This window comes from Idiotropiscis lumnitzeri, chromosome 13 (assembly GCF_059441095.1).
Source record: "Idiotropiscis lumnitzeri isolate Australia: NSW breed Sydney's pygmy pipehorse chromosome 13, RoL_Ilum_1.0, whole genome shotgun sequence".
In the NCBI taxonomy this organism is placed as follows: domain Eukaryota; kingdom Metazoa; phylum Chordata; class Actinopteri; order Syngnathiformes; family Syngnathidae; genus Idiotropiscis; species Idiotropiscis lumnitzeri.
In genome coordinates, this window is record NC_142403.1 from 11492597 (window position 1) to 11510466 (window position 17870).

At 44.3% G+C, this 17870-nt stretch overlaps 2 protein-coding genes across 3 annotated transcripts; one reads left to right on the top strand and one right to left on the bottom strand.

The window, feature by feature from the left end:
- Positions 1-950: 950 nt before the first annotated feature.
- Positions 951-3178, bottom strand: timm13 (translocase of inner mitochondrial membrane 13 homolog (yeast)). Its single transcript, XM_088313250.1, has 3 exons — positions 2895-3178; positions 2593-2661; positions 951-1525 (listed from the first exon to the last, which is right to left on the bottom strand). The coding sequence occupies exons 1-3, from the start codon at positions 3018-3020 to the stop codon at positions 1427-1429; spliced, it is 294 nt and encodes a 97-aa protein (XP_088169376.1). The 5' UTR covers positions 3021-3178; the 3' UTR covers positions 951-1426.
- Positions 3179-5547: 2369 nt separating this feature from the next.
- Positions 5548-17870, top strand: enc3 (ectodermal-neural cortex 3). Of its 2 annotated transcripts, none has more exons than XM_088313888.1 (4): positions 5548-5772; positions 9690-10725; positions 10812-11588; positions 16708-17870. In XM_088313888.1, exons 2-3 carry the CDS (start codon positions 9703-9705, stop codon positions 11556-11558), a joined length of 1770 nt encoding a protein of 589 aa, XP_088170014.1. In that variant the 5' UTR covers positions 5548-5772; positions 9690-9702; the 3' UTR covers positions 11559-11588; positions 16708-17870. The 2 variants fall into 2 exon arrangements, with proteins under 2 accessions (XP_088170014.1, XP_088170013.1); XM_088313887.1 differs by lacking the exon at positions 5548-5772 and adding an exon at positions 7022-7259.

Here is a 17870-nt window from a genome sequence, read left to right on the forward strand (position 1 = left end):
CATGCTGGGAGAACCTCCCAGCGACACTACATTATTATTTTATTTGACCATAATAGCTACTTTTCTATTGTGAAATACTAATGCTCAGTTGCTTATCGCAAGACATTAAACATAGAAAGAAACAGCTATGTCATTTTTGTTTAATTGATGGCCATTCTGTCTAATCTGCAACACAGCCTTGCTGAAAATAATGAGCAGTTTGTCTATCAATCAGCTCCAAACAGTGCAATGCATTTAAAAAAAAAAATGGCTTTCCTTTCAACTTCTTTGATCGATACTGTACTGTTTATGTGCAATCTCATTTCAAGTGTGATTTAAGTGGACAAAGAAAAGCCCTTGCTATGACGATATGTTGCTTAACATCAACTTGGTTGCAATGCATATTTGTTAGGGAAATATGGTTACCCAAACTCACTAAAGTAAGGCTATCTGTACTCATTTTGACAACATGGACGTCAATTTATTGGCTGTTCTGGACAACAATTCCATGCACAGTATGGACAAGCTCGCCACAAATCGCACCTTTCTGGTCAGAGGCAACGACTGGGAGAGTTTTTGCCCCCCCAAAAAAGAAAGAAAATACATTGGTTCCCTTTGACGTCTGTGCTCACCCTGTAGGTTCTGTGCCCACTGCAGCTTCAAGTAGAGCCTGCCGGAACAAGTCAGCAACTGTGGGCAGGGTGGAGATAGTGTGACGGGTGGAAAGCAAATAGAAAAAAACTTGTTTTTGTTCTCCAAGATTGGAGACCGGTGAACAATCACGGACGTCATCATCCAGCTTTTTAATATGAAGCTACGTAGCAGCTTCTTGGCTACACGGACCACAGCCACAATTTTAGGCACACTTTAGGTACAAAGAGATTAAATAAAGCAACATTGAAAAAAGAGATTGGAAGTAGCATTGCAAAAATGAATATGATCCAAATAAAACCACTTTTATAGTCTCAAAATATTTGTTGCAATATGATTCATATTTATTTTAAGAACCCCAAACGTGTTTTATATAAATGAGTGTGAATCCAGTAGAGATTCGTGTGATAGTAAATTGATGTCAACCTCAAAATGGTTGTGCTGAAAAGTTTTTATACAATACAAGTCAGTTATTGCTACTTATCACTCACACGCACTTTTTTCCAGATATTGTGACATACAAGTGCTTGGGCAAGACTTCTTTTTAGGCACAACACCAGTTTATCATTGCATAAAAAAAAAAAAGTTACACAATTGAATGTTGTCCACATTTTTACGGCTGCAGTCCACAAGCTGTGCCAGCCTGCTAGAGGAAGGGGAAAAAAACAGCAGTGGTGTTGCAGCAACCATGAGGAACCCAAGAACATCACGAGACGTCAGATTTCCGTGGGTGAGCAGTGGTCAAACGGAGGGAAGAAAAGAAAGAATGAAAGGAGGAGTGGGAAGGGCTACACATTCACATGCGAGCTCGTTCCTTCTGTAATCTGGAGTTATACGTTCGGGAAACAGTATTCCACGCATCCATATACCGGTCCATGCACATGGCGATGCATTTCTGTAAGGTCAAAACAGAAGGAAAGAGATTAATAAAGAGAAATGTATTAACTTGGGCTGGGCAATTTAACACATTAATTTCACATTAACTCACTAGTTTGTTGGTCATTTTATAGTGCATTAATGGCATTCAAATTTTTTTTTTCATTGCGAAAGTCGCTCACTGTATAAAAATCTCTCACCTCTGATTGCGGGAGAGCGCACATTGAATGAAGTCAAAACAGGTGGAAAGCTGTGCGTATTTCGCCATTTGTTATATCAACAAAGTTTTACCATTAAATCATTTTTAATGATGTGACCAATGTGAATTTCCAGTAATCAAACACAATATGAAAGGAAGCCGATCGAGCAAATGAGACCTTTCCAGCTGGATTTAATTTAAGCGGTAAAGTACAGATGGTGGTCTCCAGTTGGAGAACATGTACTGATCACGTTTTTTTTTTGTAACAGTTGATGGCCGCGTCGAAAGAAGCAAAAGAAAAACTAAATAAACTTGTTAGGACGGCATTTCATTCAGCGAATTATTCACTACAATTTAAAACATTACTTAAGCACATTTGCACTTGATGTATGAAAAACGTTTTGCAAAGAAATAGTTATTGATAACATAGTATTGAATGTGAAGTGTAGTAAATTTCAGCAGGTATCTTCTTTGCCAGGCAAACAAAGAGAATGCACATTCTGGCGGGCAGTAATTAACATCATAGGCGAACCAAACAGGTGAGTCCTAACAATCAAGCGACTTACGGTGCATTCTTGAGATCATTTTAGGAACTGTAGAAAATATGAGCACGATCCCTTTTTCCTAGGTAAAGTTACAAGGGCTGTTAGCCAAATGAATGTTCTGGCACTTCCATTTATATGGTAATGCAGGTAAAATAAGTGTGCTATACACTACTTTAGGATTTTGTCTGTAATGATGCAATTAATCGTGATCACAAAGACCTCATCGGATTGATGGGGAATAGAATTTGTAATGTTGCCCAGCCCTAATAATAACATGATCATTATCATTGTAATATTTTGAAATATATGCACGTGAACATGTTGAACTCTTGATAAACGTACCTGCTCAGAGTTGTCCAGTGTAGTTCCAGGTTTGCCTATACACTTCTTGAAGCACTTGTCAGTCATTCTCTGAAATAATACAAAAGAGAAAGTTTTGTTTATTTACAAATGGGTCTTTCTTTTAGTGTACACGTTGTCACTCATCAACGCTTCCTCGTTTTGACGACAGAATGAAGTAAGCACATTTCTATTCAGCGACTAAAATAACAGGACACTCAAATCAACGGTTGTTGTTCGCTTTTACATCAAATTGTATCTTGTGTGAACATTGTTAGCTTTAGCCGCAATTCATTGCATTTTACCTGCAGCAGCTCCTGTGCGTTTGCCACCGCGATTTGAACTTTAACCTGCTCCATGATCGTGCCGGTGTCCATTTTAGCGCCTGCCCCACCTACTGAAAAGTCCGAACCCGAACTGAAGCTGTCCATCGCTGCAAAATGGGTCGTTTAATAGGTCTAGTGTCTAAAAGGACGCCAGTAAACACACGTGCAAGGTTGTCAACGAAAGTTGAGCTAACGTAATATCTCGGTGCCCTTGACTGCAACGGAAAGCGCGTTGCGTCATTTCCGGTGTGTTTGCGCCAGAGATGGGAATTGGAGTTTGTATCGAGTCTTGTATTGACTGAGGTGCATTAAATTTCCCGCTAGGTGGCAATGTTGTTCTCCTGAAAAAAAGAAAAATATCACGTGTGCAAACTTGATTTAAAGAAGAGATTAATCTAAATATTATTCCAATAGAAAAATGTTTTTTTGTTCGTTTTATTTTTTTTGCCACGGTATCGATTAAGTATCTATGTTAAATCATTAAAATATTTTCGATACAAACGCCGTCGGTCCCTAGATTGAATGTTGACTGTTTTTTCTTTTTTTTTTTTTTACGGTTCACCATGAAGCACGTGTTGGGTTTCCTCTCTCTCGGAACACTGACAAACATCTGTGTTCTTCTCTTTCGCCTTCTCTTTTTGCACCCTGGCACCCCGTCCCGTAACTAATCGAGGTCGCAAGCATGTACGTATGCAGTACAGTAGACACAAAAGACGAGGGCTTTTTTTTTTTTTTTAGCTTGAAGCAAGGTGAAGTCACTCCCTGGAAATAAACGAAAATTATCTTCAATGTAGATGATCAAAGAGTTTGTGGCTCCCCATAAAATTTAATAATAATAATGTAGCGTTGCTGGGAAGTCCTCCCAACATGCTTTGCCCCACTCAAGATATTAATAACATTTAAAATGCACGTTTTGAGTCAATTATATTTCTTCTTTTTTCATTTCTGAAGTTGTTTCATTATTTGCTGGTCTGCTATTCAGTTTTCTGTTATGTGACCATTTTAGTTTTAATGTGACACTGTAATTGCACATGACGTTATGACTATTGAAATGCAACCTGACATACTGTGAGCCGAAGTGTAAAGACACCCCGATGACCGAGATGGAAGCCCGAAGAAATCATCCGTCCCTGGTAGAGAGAAGGATCGTAGCATCCCGTCCCTAATGTTGAGGTTGGATCATCAACCTCAATTGGGCCAGTCAGCTCCTCCCTGAGGGCTGATTGTTATAAAAAATCTGTTCCTCAAATGTTTTGTTGGACAGGCTTAAAGAGTAAGTTTAACATTGGTGCTTATGTAATACGTTTGCTTGTAAAAAAGGACATCAGTACTACAATTTGCTTTACTATTCATTACAACTTACATATTTGACACTTGAATAGATTTGAGTCAATGAATTGTGGGTGTGTATTGTGCCACGTCCGGAAAATGGTTTTGGTTGAATTTGATTTCATAACTGAGCAATTGCATACAGCATTGTTTTTAAAACTGAAATAGAAAGTCACTGGAGACTCAGTATTGTTTTTAGTCTGGAGTCCTGACCAAGAGGATGACCCCCACCTCCCGAAACCCCTCTCCCTCGCCCACGCCTGTCTTTATGTTTCAGACAGTATGACCTCACTGCGCAGACCACCTGCCTTGGCTGAGAAAATAAGTGTACAGTGAGTGTGCAGGCCGACAAAAGAGTGACGGTTACTGTCGTCTAAACATGCTTGCTAAGGGGATTGTTGCAATGCTGGGGGGGGGCACTGAGGAATAATCACAGGGATGAGGGGTGGTTTGATTAGTGGCATGCCCGCCTCAGAGTAATTAATGACCATTTGCACAGCCAACACACACACACCGCCCCAGAACACACATGTACACATCGGATCAGTTTGGCTTCAGGCCACAACACTTGGGGGTGAGGAGTGGGGGTGGTGGTGGTCGGGATTAAAGTGCAGCAAAATACATTAACCCTAGATTACAATCATGAGTTCATTAAATTGTCTTAAATTCTTAATCTGCTTTAGGCACACTTGTGCGCTTGAAAACATTAGGCCCCATCAGCTGAGCGGAAGGTGTAAATCAGCACTGACAACAATGGAAACATGTCAATTGACAGATAAGGAGAGACCCCCCCCTAAAAAAAGGTCAAATAAACACATTTATGCTCAAATTTGAAATTATGTGTATTTTGAAACCGCATGAAAAACAACATATCTAAAAGTGATGGGAGACGGTGCATACAAAGATGAGAAGCAGCAGCTTATTATATATATATATCATATATATATATATACATATATATTGCCCGAGGAGTTGAATGTTGCCCGTATAGCTAATGAAGGTTTTCAACATGTTTTAAAATTCCAACAACTGGGAATTCAACCAGCGTCACGCAACACAATACCTTGTTATACTTTTATGGTGTTGTGTCATTAACTTTGTCTTTCAATAACTGTGTAAGATCTAATTTACATAATAAATAATTTAACTAGTGTGATGATAGCCTTAGAAAGTTGCACAATATGTACAACAATGTCTACAACAACATTGTTGATGCATTATGTCACTATGCAGCAGTCTATAAAACGATGTGCATGTTGACATTGCAAGCGCCTCATCATGGAACTGAGACGAAGATTCACAAAGCGCGCAGGTATTTCAGTTTTTCCAAGAATGCGAGGAATTCCGCTGGAGAAACAATCCCGTCGTTCACGGCGGTGCTTGAAGCTCGCCATCATATGATCGTTAAAGACTTGTGCTTATGCGGAGCCGGCCGGAACATGAGCAAGCACAAGGTTAATCCTGGACATGCTGATTGGAACGCATTCCTGACAGTTATGGCAACTTTCAGCCAAACTGTGTGACAGAGGTAACTGATAAACAACAATTTGTTTATTATTTGCTTAGCAGGTGTTTTGAATATCTGACGTAGGCCGGGCAACCAGTCCAGGTTGTCCGACGTCAGCTGGCAGAAGCTTCAGCACGCCCGTGACCCTCGTGAGGTGAAGCGGATCACATAATGGGTGGATGGATGCTATGAATGTACATTGAATATGAAAAAGTCAACATACCCCTGTTCAAATGTCGAGTTTTTGTGTTTTTTTCACCCATTTATGTGTCTAGGGTTAGCCCAAAGTATAATAAGAGTTGGCTGACGTTGAGGTCCTGCATTTCTTTCTGATCATTTAGGTCAAACTTGTTTTCATCAGGAGTCGTATCGGAATTTTGCTAAGTGGGGTGTGGCTGGCATTTATTAAGTTCTCAGATCAGTTCACAATGGCCTCATTAAGGGAACAAAATGTGAAACAAACCGTGATTCTTTTGTAGAAACAAAAACGGATCAAAAGACATTTACAGTGTGACATCAATAGAACATCTTTTGGTTTTAGGAAACCACAACATCAACACTTTGTCTTCTTTTAGGAAATTATGTCAATGTTGGACTCATCTAAATTCTTGTGCTGTAAAAACATAAACAAATGGCACTTTATAAATATGTTTTCGATTTAAGATCAAAGCTGCATATGTACTGCACTACACTGCTAGCGTCTAGCCAGAAGTTTAGCTGCACTGTTTTTGTTTAGAAAAGTCACAAGGCTCGAGCGTGAGCTAGTGACACTTCTTCTCCCTTGCCCTATACTGGACGTTCTGCAATTTACCTCCAAATATATGCGTCTCCAGTGTTTTAGAATTGGAATATTGTGAGTGAGTGAGTGAGTGAGTGAGTGAGTTGCGATTGAGTATATGTGCAGTAGCTACATGAGTATCTGTGAGTGTGACTATATGTGAATGCATAAATGCGGAAGTGATATGGGTGTTATACTGTGTGAGTGTGAGCAAATACTTAAGTAAATATTTTGTTTTATTACATATTAAAAAAAGACAAAAATATTATTATTATTATTATTATTTTTATTAAATCACTGTCAATAAAACGTTGAAATTTTTTAGGCTCTAAGTGTCCCTAATGAAGTGGCTTTACGTGGATCGCAAAGAGCGGTTTACACAAAGAAAAAAAAGGCACTGTGATGGTGACGTATGATTGGCCAAGAGCAGCAGCGAGGGGCGGAGCCAGTGAAGAGGACAGAATGCTGCTGTGTGCTCCTCCTCCTTTTCATTTACTCGCTGCAAGCTGTCGTGGATCCAAACTCGCTTCCCAACTTTTCCTCCCCTGCGAAACTTTCCTCGGGCTCGTGACAAATGGCTGACAGGCCCTTCGACTGTTTAACTCACAAAATAGTCTTAAACTGGGAAAGCTGATTATCTTGAATTGGGATTGGCAAAAGAGAGCAAAAAAAAGTTTAGCGTCAACTCGTCGAAAGAATCCGGAGACGCGTCGCGGCCATCTGTTAAAAGGTAAGTTTGTGTCCACGAAGCCTTGATGTTTACTTGACTTCCAAGCATGCTTGACAACTTGTGTTGTCCCCCTCCCCACGCACGCACGCACATTCCGGTCTTCATGAGCGCAATTTCACTTTTTGGGGGGGCATGGGGGTGCGTTTCACGCCGAGTCGATGCACGCAAAGCCAACCACACAGTCCAGTGAAATTCAAAAGACGACTTATTGGAACAAAAGCGACAATGGAGGCGAGTGGGGCTCTCGATACCATGCATAGTTTATTACTGCTTTACGACTTTAGGCTTGCTTTGCAATTATTACGATGAGCGGAAATGGCTTTCAACTTGTCAAAATGGGCCAGCCGCTTGCAGAAGAACGTCACCTTCTGCAACTTATTTGTTTGAGCAGTGGCTTGATATAGTGACGGTTCTTTTGTGCCAGCCTTGACGTTTGACTTACATTCGTCGCCTTTTTGTGTGTCTCTTAATCTTTTAAAACTCACGTATACAGCACAGAATTCACAATACTCCTAACAAGACAAATCTGAATGAACATCATTTGTAATTACGAAAAAAAAAGGTCGCGCAATTGTTATTACACCATTTTCTTCATTCGTAATATCCTACAAAAGAAATAATACATCATATTTTCAATTGTCAAAGTTATTGATTTGCATTTCTGAATTTCTTAGTAACTGAATATTATGATTGAGTGCAGCATAGTTTAGCACATCTGCCGCACAGTTGAGGGGTTCTGGGTTCAAATCTCTTGTTCTCGCTGGCCTTGCATGAGTTTCCACCTGAGACTTGACAAAAACTTGCATGTAAGATTCCAAATGTTTCATTAGCGTGAATGGGAGACACCAGAATGTCTCACACTCAAAGTCAGCTGGGAACGGCTCCAGCTCAGCCGCAACACTAATGACTTTAAGTGCAACATAAATGGAAAATGAATGGATTATTATTTCTTGATTAAGATGTCAAACTAGAGTCATTTACTTACACTCTTGAAAAGAAAAAGTTGTTTTAGTGGTTGAATGTTATTCTTGAGGGTAGTACAGTGCGTAAATGTTAGCAAGTCCGCCTTACAGTTTGGAGAAAGGTTTGAATCTTCGCTCCATACATCCTGTGTAGCGATGCAAGATTTATTATTTTTTTTGCAGAGCGAGGCTTAAGCCGAGAAGCGTTTCGAGCCAAATAATGTTAATAGTGTTGTTTAGCGCATGATTAGCAACTATTAGATAACATTTATTTGTGTAGGTAATAATTAATATTCATGATTAATTGTATTGGGATAGACTGCAGCTCAACCACAAGCCTAATAGGAGCTCAGTAAAAAAAAAAAAATTAACGAATAGTACGCTGATTGATGGAAAAGTGAATTGAGTTGGAAAAACTTTCAGAGTGGGAAGAAAGTGTCAGTCAACCTCACTGAAACTGAAAGGCTATGCTTTGAAGTCCTGTATGGTTATATTTGACATAATGATATGATATGACAGGTGGCCAAATAAATTTTGTTGAGCTGATCAAATTTGGAGAAACTCACAAATTGTTTACCTGTTTGACTCTGGAAAAGGTCAACATTGAGGGGGCGCAAGGCCTCATCACTGGGATGTTCGCCCGTAACGGCATTTGTGTCCTTGACGCTTCACTTGAACAGCTTGGAAGCATGCCTTTATCATTTTGCTCCTGGAAAAGTCAAAAGCAGAAAAAAAAAGTCCAATAATTAGCCCTTTTATTGGAGACTGCACTTTGAAGGGAGAGAAATTGACGGTCGTCTATTTCTGACAGGTTTTAAAACACTGCCTGGAGTTGGAGAGCCAGCAGAGTAATTCATTGGCTGTCACAGTGGCGGGCTTGACATGTTTATAGGGGTGGAAAAAATGTGATATAAGAAGGTGTCGTTAGTAACAGGGGCGTGTGTGAAGTGCAGTTGTTTGGACATTCGCACGGTTTTATCGATGATATTTTCTGTGGGAGTGCTCTGTGTCGGCTTGCCTTTGAGCCCTCAAAAGTCTAAAGTTCATTTCCGTAGCAACACATCAAGCAGAGTTTTATTACTGCCTAACAACCTGCTGGACAACTGCAACGACTTTTTTTGTTTAAATAGGAAGGTAAAGCAGTGTTTGTGGCATGGCTTAGTCACCCTCATTCAAACTGTTGAGAAATGTAGATAAGGTGGTCCGTTAATGATTGTACATACAATTTTCAAGGTGATGAATGGCGTGCAATTAAATAAAAAAAAAAAATCATTACATAGCAAAAGCCACACTCAGCTACCGTTGTGTTTACTGTTTTGTTTTGTTGGGCCGGGAACTTTTTCATAAAATTTCCCCAACTTGACAATACATTGCCGCTGTTTGAACTGAACTGACACCGTTGTAAACCAAAGACCCCGTGTCCTCTCAGCTAATTAATATCTTACATTTCTCGTTTGTCACTCCGCAGCTTCAAATTCAAAATGTCCGTCACTAGCCACGAAAACCGAAAGTCTCGCTCCAGCTCCGGCTCCATGAACATCCAACTGTTCCACAAAACGTCGCATGCCGACAGCCTCCTGACCCAGCTCAACTTACTTCGCAAGCGTAAAGTCTTCACGGATGTGGTCCTGAAAGCCGGCAACCGGGCCTTCCCCTGCCACCGGGCCGTCCTGGCCTCCTGCAGCCGATACTTCGAGGCCATGTTCGGCGGCGGATTGCGGGAGAGTCGTGACGCCGAAGTCAACTTCCACGACTCGCTCCACCCAGAGGTGCTGGAGCTGCTGCTCGACTACGCCTACTCGGCCCGAATCATCATCAATGAGGAAAACGCAGAGTCCCTGCTCGAGGCCGGCGATATGCTTCAGTTCCACGACATCAGGGATGCGGCGTCAGAGTTTCTCGAGAAGAATCTTCATCAGTCCAACTGTCTGGGGATGATGGTGCTGTCAGACGCGCATCAGTGCCAGAGACTGTACGAGCTGTCGTGGAGCATGTGTCTGGCGAACTTTGCGACGCTCTACAAAACGGAGGACTTTCTAAATCTTCCCAGAGACAAAGTGCGCGAGCTGATCCTCAGCGAAGAGCTGGAGGTAGAGGACGAGAGCCTGGTATACGAGGCCGTCATCGATTGGGTCAAGGCCGACATGGAGCAGAGGCACAGCGAACTGCCCGAGTTGCTGCGCTGCGTCCGTCTGGCGCTCCTCCCAGAGACGTACCTCCTCAACAACGTGGCGTCCGAGGAGCTGGTCATGTGTCACAAGGTGGGCCGTGAGATCGTGGAAGACGCCGTGCGCTGCAAGATGAGGATCCTCCAAAATGACGGCATCGTGACGGGATTCTGCGCCCGGCCCAGAAAAGTCAGCCAGGCCTTGTTGCTGCTCGGGGGACAAACCTTCATGTGCGACAAAGTCTACGTGATTGACAACAAGACCAAAGAGATCACCCCCAAAACCGACATCCCGAGCCCCAGAAAGGAATGCAGCGCCTGTGCCATCGGGTGCAAGGTAATCACGTTGTAAAAATGTATCTGACCATTTGAAAAAAACAAATTGAGAGTGGCACTATAAAACACATAATCCTTGTGTTGCAGGTATACGTCACTGGAGGGCGTGGCTCGGAGAACGGGGCCTCCAAAGACGTGTGGACCTACGACACTTTGCACGACGAGTGGTCCAAAGCGGCGCCCATGTTGGTTGCCAGATTCGGACACGGCTCAGCGGAGCTGGACCACATGCTTTACGTCGTGGGAGGACACACGTCTCTGGCGGGATCCTTTCCCGCCTCGCCATCCGTATCACTTAAACAGGTGGAGCAGTACGACCCGCAGAGCAATAAATGGACACTGGTGGCACCGCTCAGAGACGGCGTTAGCAACGCTGCTGTTGTCGGCGCTAAAAACAAGCTGTTCGCCTTCGGAGGAACCAGCGTCAACAGAGACAAATATCCCAAGGTTCAGTGCTTCGACCCTTGTCAGAACCGGTGGTCCGTTCCGGCGGCGTGTCCGCAGCTTTGGCGCTACACGGCGGCGGCGGTGGTCGGAAGCCACGTCGTGGTGATCGGGGGCGACACCGAATTCTCAGCCAGCTCCGCCTACCGCTTCAACAGCGAGACGTACCAGTGGTCCAAGTTCGGCGACGTGACCGCCAAACGCATCAGCTGTCATGCGGTGGCATCGGGAAACAGACTCTACGTGGTCGGCGGCTACTTTGGCGCTCAAAGGTGTAAGACGCTAGACTGCTATGATCCGGCGTCGGACTCTTGGGACAGCGTGACCAGCGTTCCTTACTCACTCATTCCCACGGCCTTCGTCAGTACATGGAAGTACCTGTCGGCCTAGAAACGCAAACGGCACGTTGAGCTTCCTACGGTGAGTATTTCGAGTCCCCAAAACACCTTACTCGATGTGAGGTGAATGTCAGTTTGAGCCGGACTAGGCCGGTTTCCAAGCCGGCCCTGTTGCCAGGGTTGCTACTGGTTACAGTTACACATTATCAAGCCGGGTGTTGGATAAACACGCTGGTCTGCAGAGCTGGAGGAATGTCAGCGGCGTTGCTAATTACAGAGTGCCACAACACAGGACCTCTGTCATTGGATCAGGACCAGGTGGACCATTGAGCCCACAAGATCAGTCAGGAGGCGGCACCCGCAATTTAGCACGATGTTTATTGCTGGCCGGACAGCCAACCCTGGTCATGGGGCGATATGTTGAGAAGCTGCCTCATTAACGATTTCTTTAGTTGGACAAATCTGCTTTCATCAGAATCGGGCCGGTCGCTCCATTCTGTTTTGGACAATGTCAGTCAATTGTTTCTGATAACGGAGGCATTCGGCGTTTGTGCTGCCACATGAAATTCTTCAGTGAGCTCAATGTTTTTATTCAAAGCCTCCATTGTGGGTAAAGCGCTGAGCGCCGTGCAACTCACCGAGTCGCATTTTAAAGACCGTCACGTCTTTTTTATTCTTGGTCGTCTTTATTGCTCATTCAGGTTTGAAAGTAAACGCGAGGCGTGGTTTTATTACGATGACGAGAGTCAGTGAGCTGCACGCGTGTGCACTTTAGGTTTATGTCCGGTTGATTCATTGGTTTGGAGGGATTGGCTGATTTTCATCACTGCCCTTCCATTTTTTTTCCTTCCCGTTCTGTGTTCTTTTTTTCCCGCTTTTCTGCATCGCAAAGCTTTGATCTTCATAAGTGCATAGTGTATGTAATGTAAATAACAATTCCCTCTGTGTAATGCCTTTCCTATAGGCATGTTATTTTCACTTTGACAGATCGTTTTCGGGGACTTGACAACAACCGCATTTTTTTTTTTTCCAGTCTGGTAAACAAGATTGTAACTTCCATACGGGCGTGTTGTGCGATGCCAAGACGGTGACGTATAGCTGAGCGCGAACGAGGGCGTCTGCTTCCCCGCCTGTGTTGACTGTACACAGCTGGTTGGGATGTGTGCTGCTGGGGGAAGGGGGGGGGGGGCGGGGGCTGGGCAGAGCATGACTGCTGCTGCTGCTGAAGACCACTGTCTCTGTGGCATGCATTTTGGTTTTTGGGGGCATGGCTGGAGACAGACAGGCTGGCTTAAGAAAGATCAAGGCACTGCATCGCTCAGCAGTTACCGTGGCGACCGTCCCAATGCCTTTGTTTAATTACAACAGAGAGCTGGTAAGAAGCAGCAGAGGGCCAACTTGTTGAAGCAGGAGACGAGGAGAGTGTGTGTGTGCTGTTTTCTTTTCGTGGCAATGAAATAAAACGACACTGGCGCACACGCACGCACACATAGAAGGAGTTGCAAGTGCAGCGCGAGTAAGAGCAGAAGTAGCAAAGCTATATTTTGCCCACTTTGGCAGCCGAGACTAATGCCTGCCTAAAAATACTTATTTTGCTTCAGAGGCTGTCAACTTTCAGTCGGGGTCAGAGAGGCACAATAATCGTGTATTTGCTTGCGTGTGTTTCAGTTAATGTTTATGGCACGGTTGAAAAGCTGCACTCAGCTGTATATAAATCATATTCATGCTTTTATGCAGTTTTGAAACTTTTGCCCATTGCACGCAGAAATATACGGGACACAGATAGATGGGGAGCTGCATTGCTGACATTGCCTGTCCTAAAAAAAAAAAAAAAGTGATCCAACCTTACTCTAATTTGGGAGGAATAAAGGTGTGGCTTGCGTTCCAAATAGTAAAGATGTGTGAAAGTTGTTGCCTGGATGAGATTACCAGCATCTCACCTACATCGTGTTTGGCAAAAGTTGTGAAATGATGCTTACGTAAATATTATATTATAATATATATATATGTTTATAGCTGTGCTATATATTCAAATACAACAATGATATTCACTTTTAGCTCCAAATTATTTTGGTGCCCGTCACAGCTGACTTTTGCAAATAGGTGGGCGTTCCCTTGCAGAAGTCACATGACCAACTCAATCGGGTATCAAACAAGGAAACAAGCAGACCTCTGCGCATAAACTTCAACACGATGTCCCCCTTGAAACCGGTCAACTGTGACAACCTCACAAATGACTTATCTGAGCATTGGCCTTTTGTCTCCCAATCGCCTCTCGTCACATCTAAATCACAAACATAAGCACCACTTTAACGGAACCCGCATGATGATGTACACCTGGCGGGTGCAAGGGTCACGTCGCCCGGGGGGGGCGTCAGTGGGCTCGTGGCGTCCCAAGACAGCTGCTGCAAAACGGAAAGGTCGCAGCGGGATCAGGGGGTTGGGGGGCGCCGAGGCCCCCCCGCTCACTCAATACTAATGTTTTATTGATGCCACGTCGTGAGGGCCACCAGTGAATGAAGCTTTCAGAATTGCATCTGTGTACAACAAACCACACCCCCACTCCTCCTTCCACACGCACACATTCGAAAGTCGCACGTGCACACACACTCGGCCTCCAGTCCCTTGAGTAATCAATCTGCTGATTTGCATAATTCTAATGGACTTTTTTATTCGGCTTTTCTCTGTGCTGTAAGTTAAGAGAAAGGGAGAGGGGAGAAGATGCTTCAAATGGCTGAATAATGGCCCACGCTAATTTGATTAGGCCCTGAAAAAGCGACGAGCCATCATCCAGTTCCAGAGGCCTCTTCAGGGGAGCCAGCTGGCATGAGCCAACGTGTGTCCGTGCGCTCGGTAATTCATCTCAAATTGCGTAATATTTGCGCCTCTCAAGTGGTACCGAAGTGGCACGGATTGAGTTACAGAGGCCTTCTTTGTGGCGCTCTTTGACGTCAAGGATGCCCCATTCTCCTCTGCAAGTGCACCGAGATGCTCGTCCCCGCCACTCGTTTACAGCACAAGCAACGCTTGTCTTCGTCATCGTTTGGGCTGCAGGTGAAGTGGAGGCCATCCACCCGCCAATTTTGGAAGAGAGGCGGGGTACAACGCCGGACTGGTCGCCAGCCAGTCGCGGAGCACTTATGGGCAACCATTCACATCATTTCGAGTCTTTAATTACCTTACATTAGGCTTGAACTACTTCCCAGAACGAAGCTAAGAAGTTAGTTAGGTAATGCTTTTTAATTATAATTAGCAGCGTTCACCTCAGCGGTGATCACGCCGCTCGTTCAAAGGATTGTATGGCACATTTAGCACACTGGGATGTTTTTTTTTTTTTTAGAAAAGATAGACATGCATTCATGAGGTGAGTAATACACGAATGATGATGAGTAAGTTTTCGCTTTTCACTCAGTCAAGCATTTAGGAGTGAAAACGCACTCGTCTTGTCAGCATCCCCACGTTTGTTAGGCCAGAAAATGACAGACAACTCAATGTCGGAAGATGGGTATAAAAGAGCGCTGACGCTTGTTATTAAAAAGTAATGATGGCCGTCACTCAGGAAAGTACTAAGGAGTGAGAAGCAGCTTTGTCATCATGTGCACCTGAGAAAGATTAAACGCGTTGGTGAAGCACTCGACAGCAGCAGGCGTTAACCCGTACGCGTGCTTACCCCAAGTTGAGTTTTCGCACACATTTGAGTATTTCCCGCTTTTTACTTTGATTTTGTCATTCCAATCATTGTTTGTGAACGTGTTTTGCATAACGTCGAGTGCAAGGACGATGGCGGCTTGGCTCAAGTTTGCCGCCATATTGCTCGGCGGTTGCTAAGCGACCGCACGAAAAGTGGCTTGTTTGGATATGAAGTTGGCGACAAGGTGGCAATGGGAATGAGTTTGTCCGATCGGAAAGACGCGGCAGGATCTCGGAAAGTCGAGGCTCATTTGTGAGCAACAGCGAGTTGGAGACAGCTCGGAGGTGTGCTTCGGGTTATAAAGGAGACACCACTTGTCTTTCGTGCACTCCCTGTTTGTGTGAACAATTGCAGCATTGTAGCGTGGATCAGTGCAGGCGTCGGTCGGTCCTGTTTCATCGGCCACACAAAGCAACCGCAGTCAAACAGGTCGAGATCAGAGAGCAAGCGTCCGCTCATCCGTTGACAAGCTACGATTGCGTTCCTCCCTGCAACTATCCAGTGGAACATTCCATCCTAACTGCAGGGCACTAAATTATCTGCGGTGGCAGCTGGGGATCGCAGATGGCGAATATTTAGGAGGAGTTGTGAAAATGGTGCTCAACTGCTGCAGGAATGTGCCGTCGTGTAATTGGCCAGTTGCGGCCTCCTCCAAAAATCGATTTCGATTTGAGAAAAAGTGCAGATCGACATCTTTTTTTCACTCATTGACAATTTCTGGCAAATTGGATTAGCTTAGCAACATGGAACAGAAAATGGAGGAGAATTTGTGAACAAGTTCCTCCAAATGTTTGCTCTTGATCCACTCAGCGCTTCCGTCACACCTTCTTCTTCCCTGCGCCTCCTGGAAAATAATTGATCAATTTTCCGCTCAAGCAAAATGTCCGGGCAAACCTTGAGTTATCGTTTTCCCTCCCGTCGATTGTCACGAACCTCGTGGGTGAACGCCAACGTGTTGATGTACTCGACGTCCCGTTTCGGCTGCCTCAAATGGGCAGGTTCCATTTTGTTGTACTAGATTCCTAACGGATGATGTAAACCATTGCTGATCACGCGCTGGCGGAGCAGATTTGTCACGGTCACATTCCTTTCGGGATGCACTTGCAAATGAAAACTTAGCTGCTCGCTAGCAAATCTGATGGGCGGGCTTCAATGTGGCGCTTTTGTTGGATATAGTTTTTGTGTTCTTTCTTAAATGCCACCAGCAGCGCGATGTCAGGAAAGGAGTACAGTCATTCGGTCTGGTCCGATTTACACCGAAGAGTACTGTTGTGTATTTCTTCGTGATGTGCACGACAGGCTCGGGCAGCTTAATGGCACATTCCACGAGGGAAGCGGGTCGCTGGCGCCGTTGACGCCAGCCGATGCTAAGCTGTATAGAATATCTCTTTGACGAGCTGACGGGAAACCTGGAGGCCTCCGCCCGCGCATTCTTGTGTGGTCATGTACCCTCGCTGGGCCGTCACCGGACCGGAACATTAAATCTCTTCCTTTCACCTTCTCTCCACAGCAACGACCACGAAGGGGCCGGTGTGTTCAGGTCGGCGTTCCCGCTATCGTCAACATTGGACTGGCTCGCTTCCTGGAAAGTGAAGACTGAAAGAGCGTCTTCATCGCCTCCTTCCACCGGATGTGTTTACCCAGAACGTCTTGTGTAACTTTCCCATGTAGCCCCTAAGCCGGTGCGGTTGCCATGCAACTCTTTGCAACATGCGAAGCACAGCCGAGGGGAGGGGGCGAGGGGGGAGGGGGGGGCCCGGAGCAGAAAGCTCCAGAACGTAACGTCGAATGGTTGACTGTTTTGACTGAAGTCTTTCCTTCCTTCCTTCTTTGCTTCCTCCCTCCTCGTCAGTCTGGGCTTTCACTCAGGTGTACAGTAACGTGTGGAACTGCTGACTGACGGACCGACTCCACGAACACGTTGCGGTGGCAGACGAGCGCAGAAGTCGAGAAGGCGTGTGCTAAAAGTGGCCCGTGCACATGCACAGTACGACTTTCTATTTTTAGACGTTGGACTTGGGCTTCCCTCAATTTTGGCCGGTTTAAATTTGTATCTTCCTCCTGAAGTGAAAATACAAGCTGGCAAGGCCCGTTACAGCTGAAGAAGTTACTTATTTTTTTATGTACATCTCAGGGTTATGTACATTTTTTTTTTTTACTGCATGAACTGTGCTGACCTCTTTATTGTTTTGTTTTGTTTTTCTTTGTTGCGAATGTACAAGTTTCATGACAAAGGTTTTTTCTGCAGTGTTTTTCCATCTTAAAATTGAAAAGTGTGCTTCTTATAGCGGCAGTCATGTCGGAAACACAGACGCTGCCAAACCTGACTAGTAAAACTTTGCGGCATCTTCATTTAAAGACGTGTCCCAAGTTATTTATAACTACTGTATCATGTTTTTTTTTTGTAGTTGTTTTTTTTATTTTATTTTACATTTGAGCATCTTAAAAAGACTGACAAATAATTTTTGTATTTTCTTAATTTCTTTTTGATTTGCACAGTTTGTACGAGCTCTCTTGGTGGTCTTAACTTTATTACGTCTTTGTCTTAACCCGGCTTTGGTTCACGCGAATGCTTTTTGAATCAAGCTAACTTCATTTGATCAGACTTGCTGATAGACAGTCTGCTATTTCCCTTCCTCTTAATGTCAATAAAGTCATATCCTGTTAACAGCA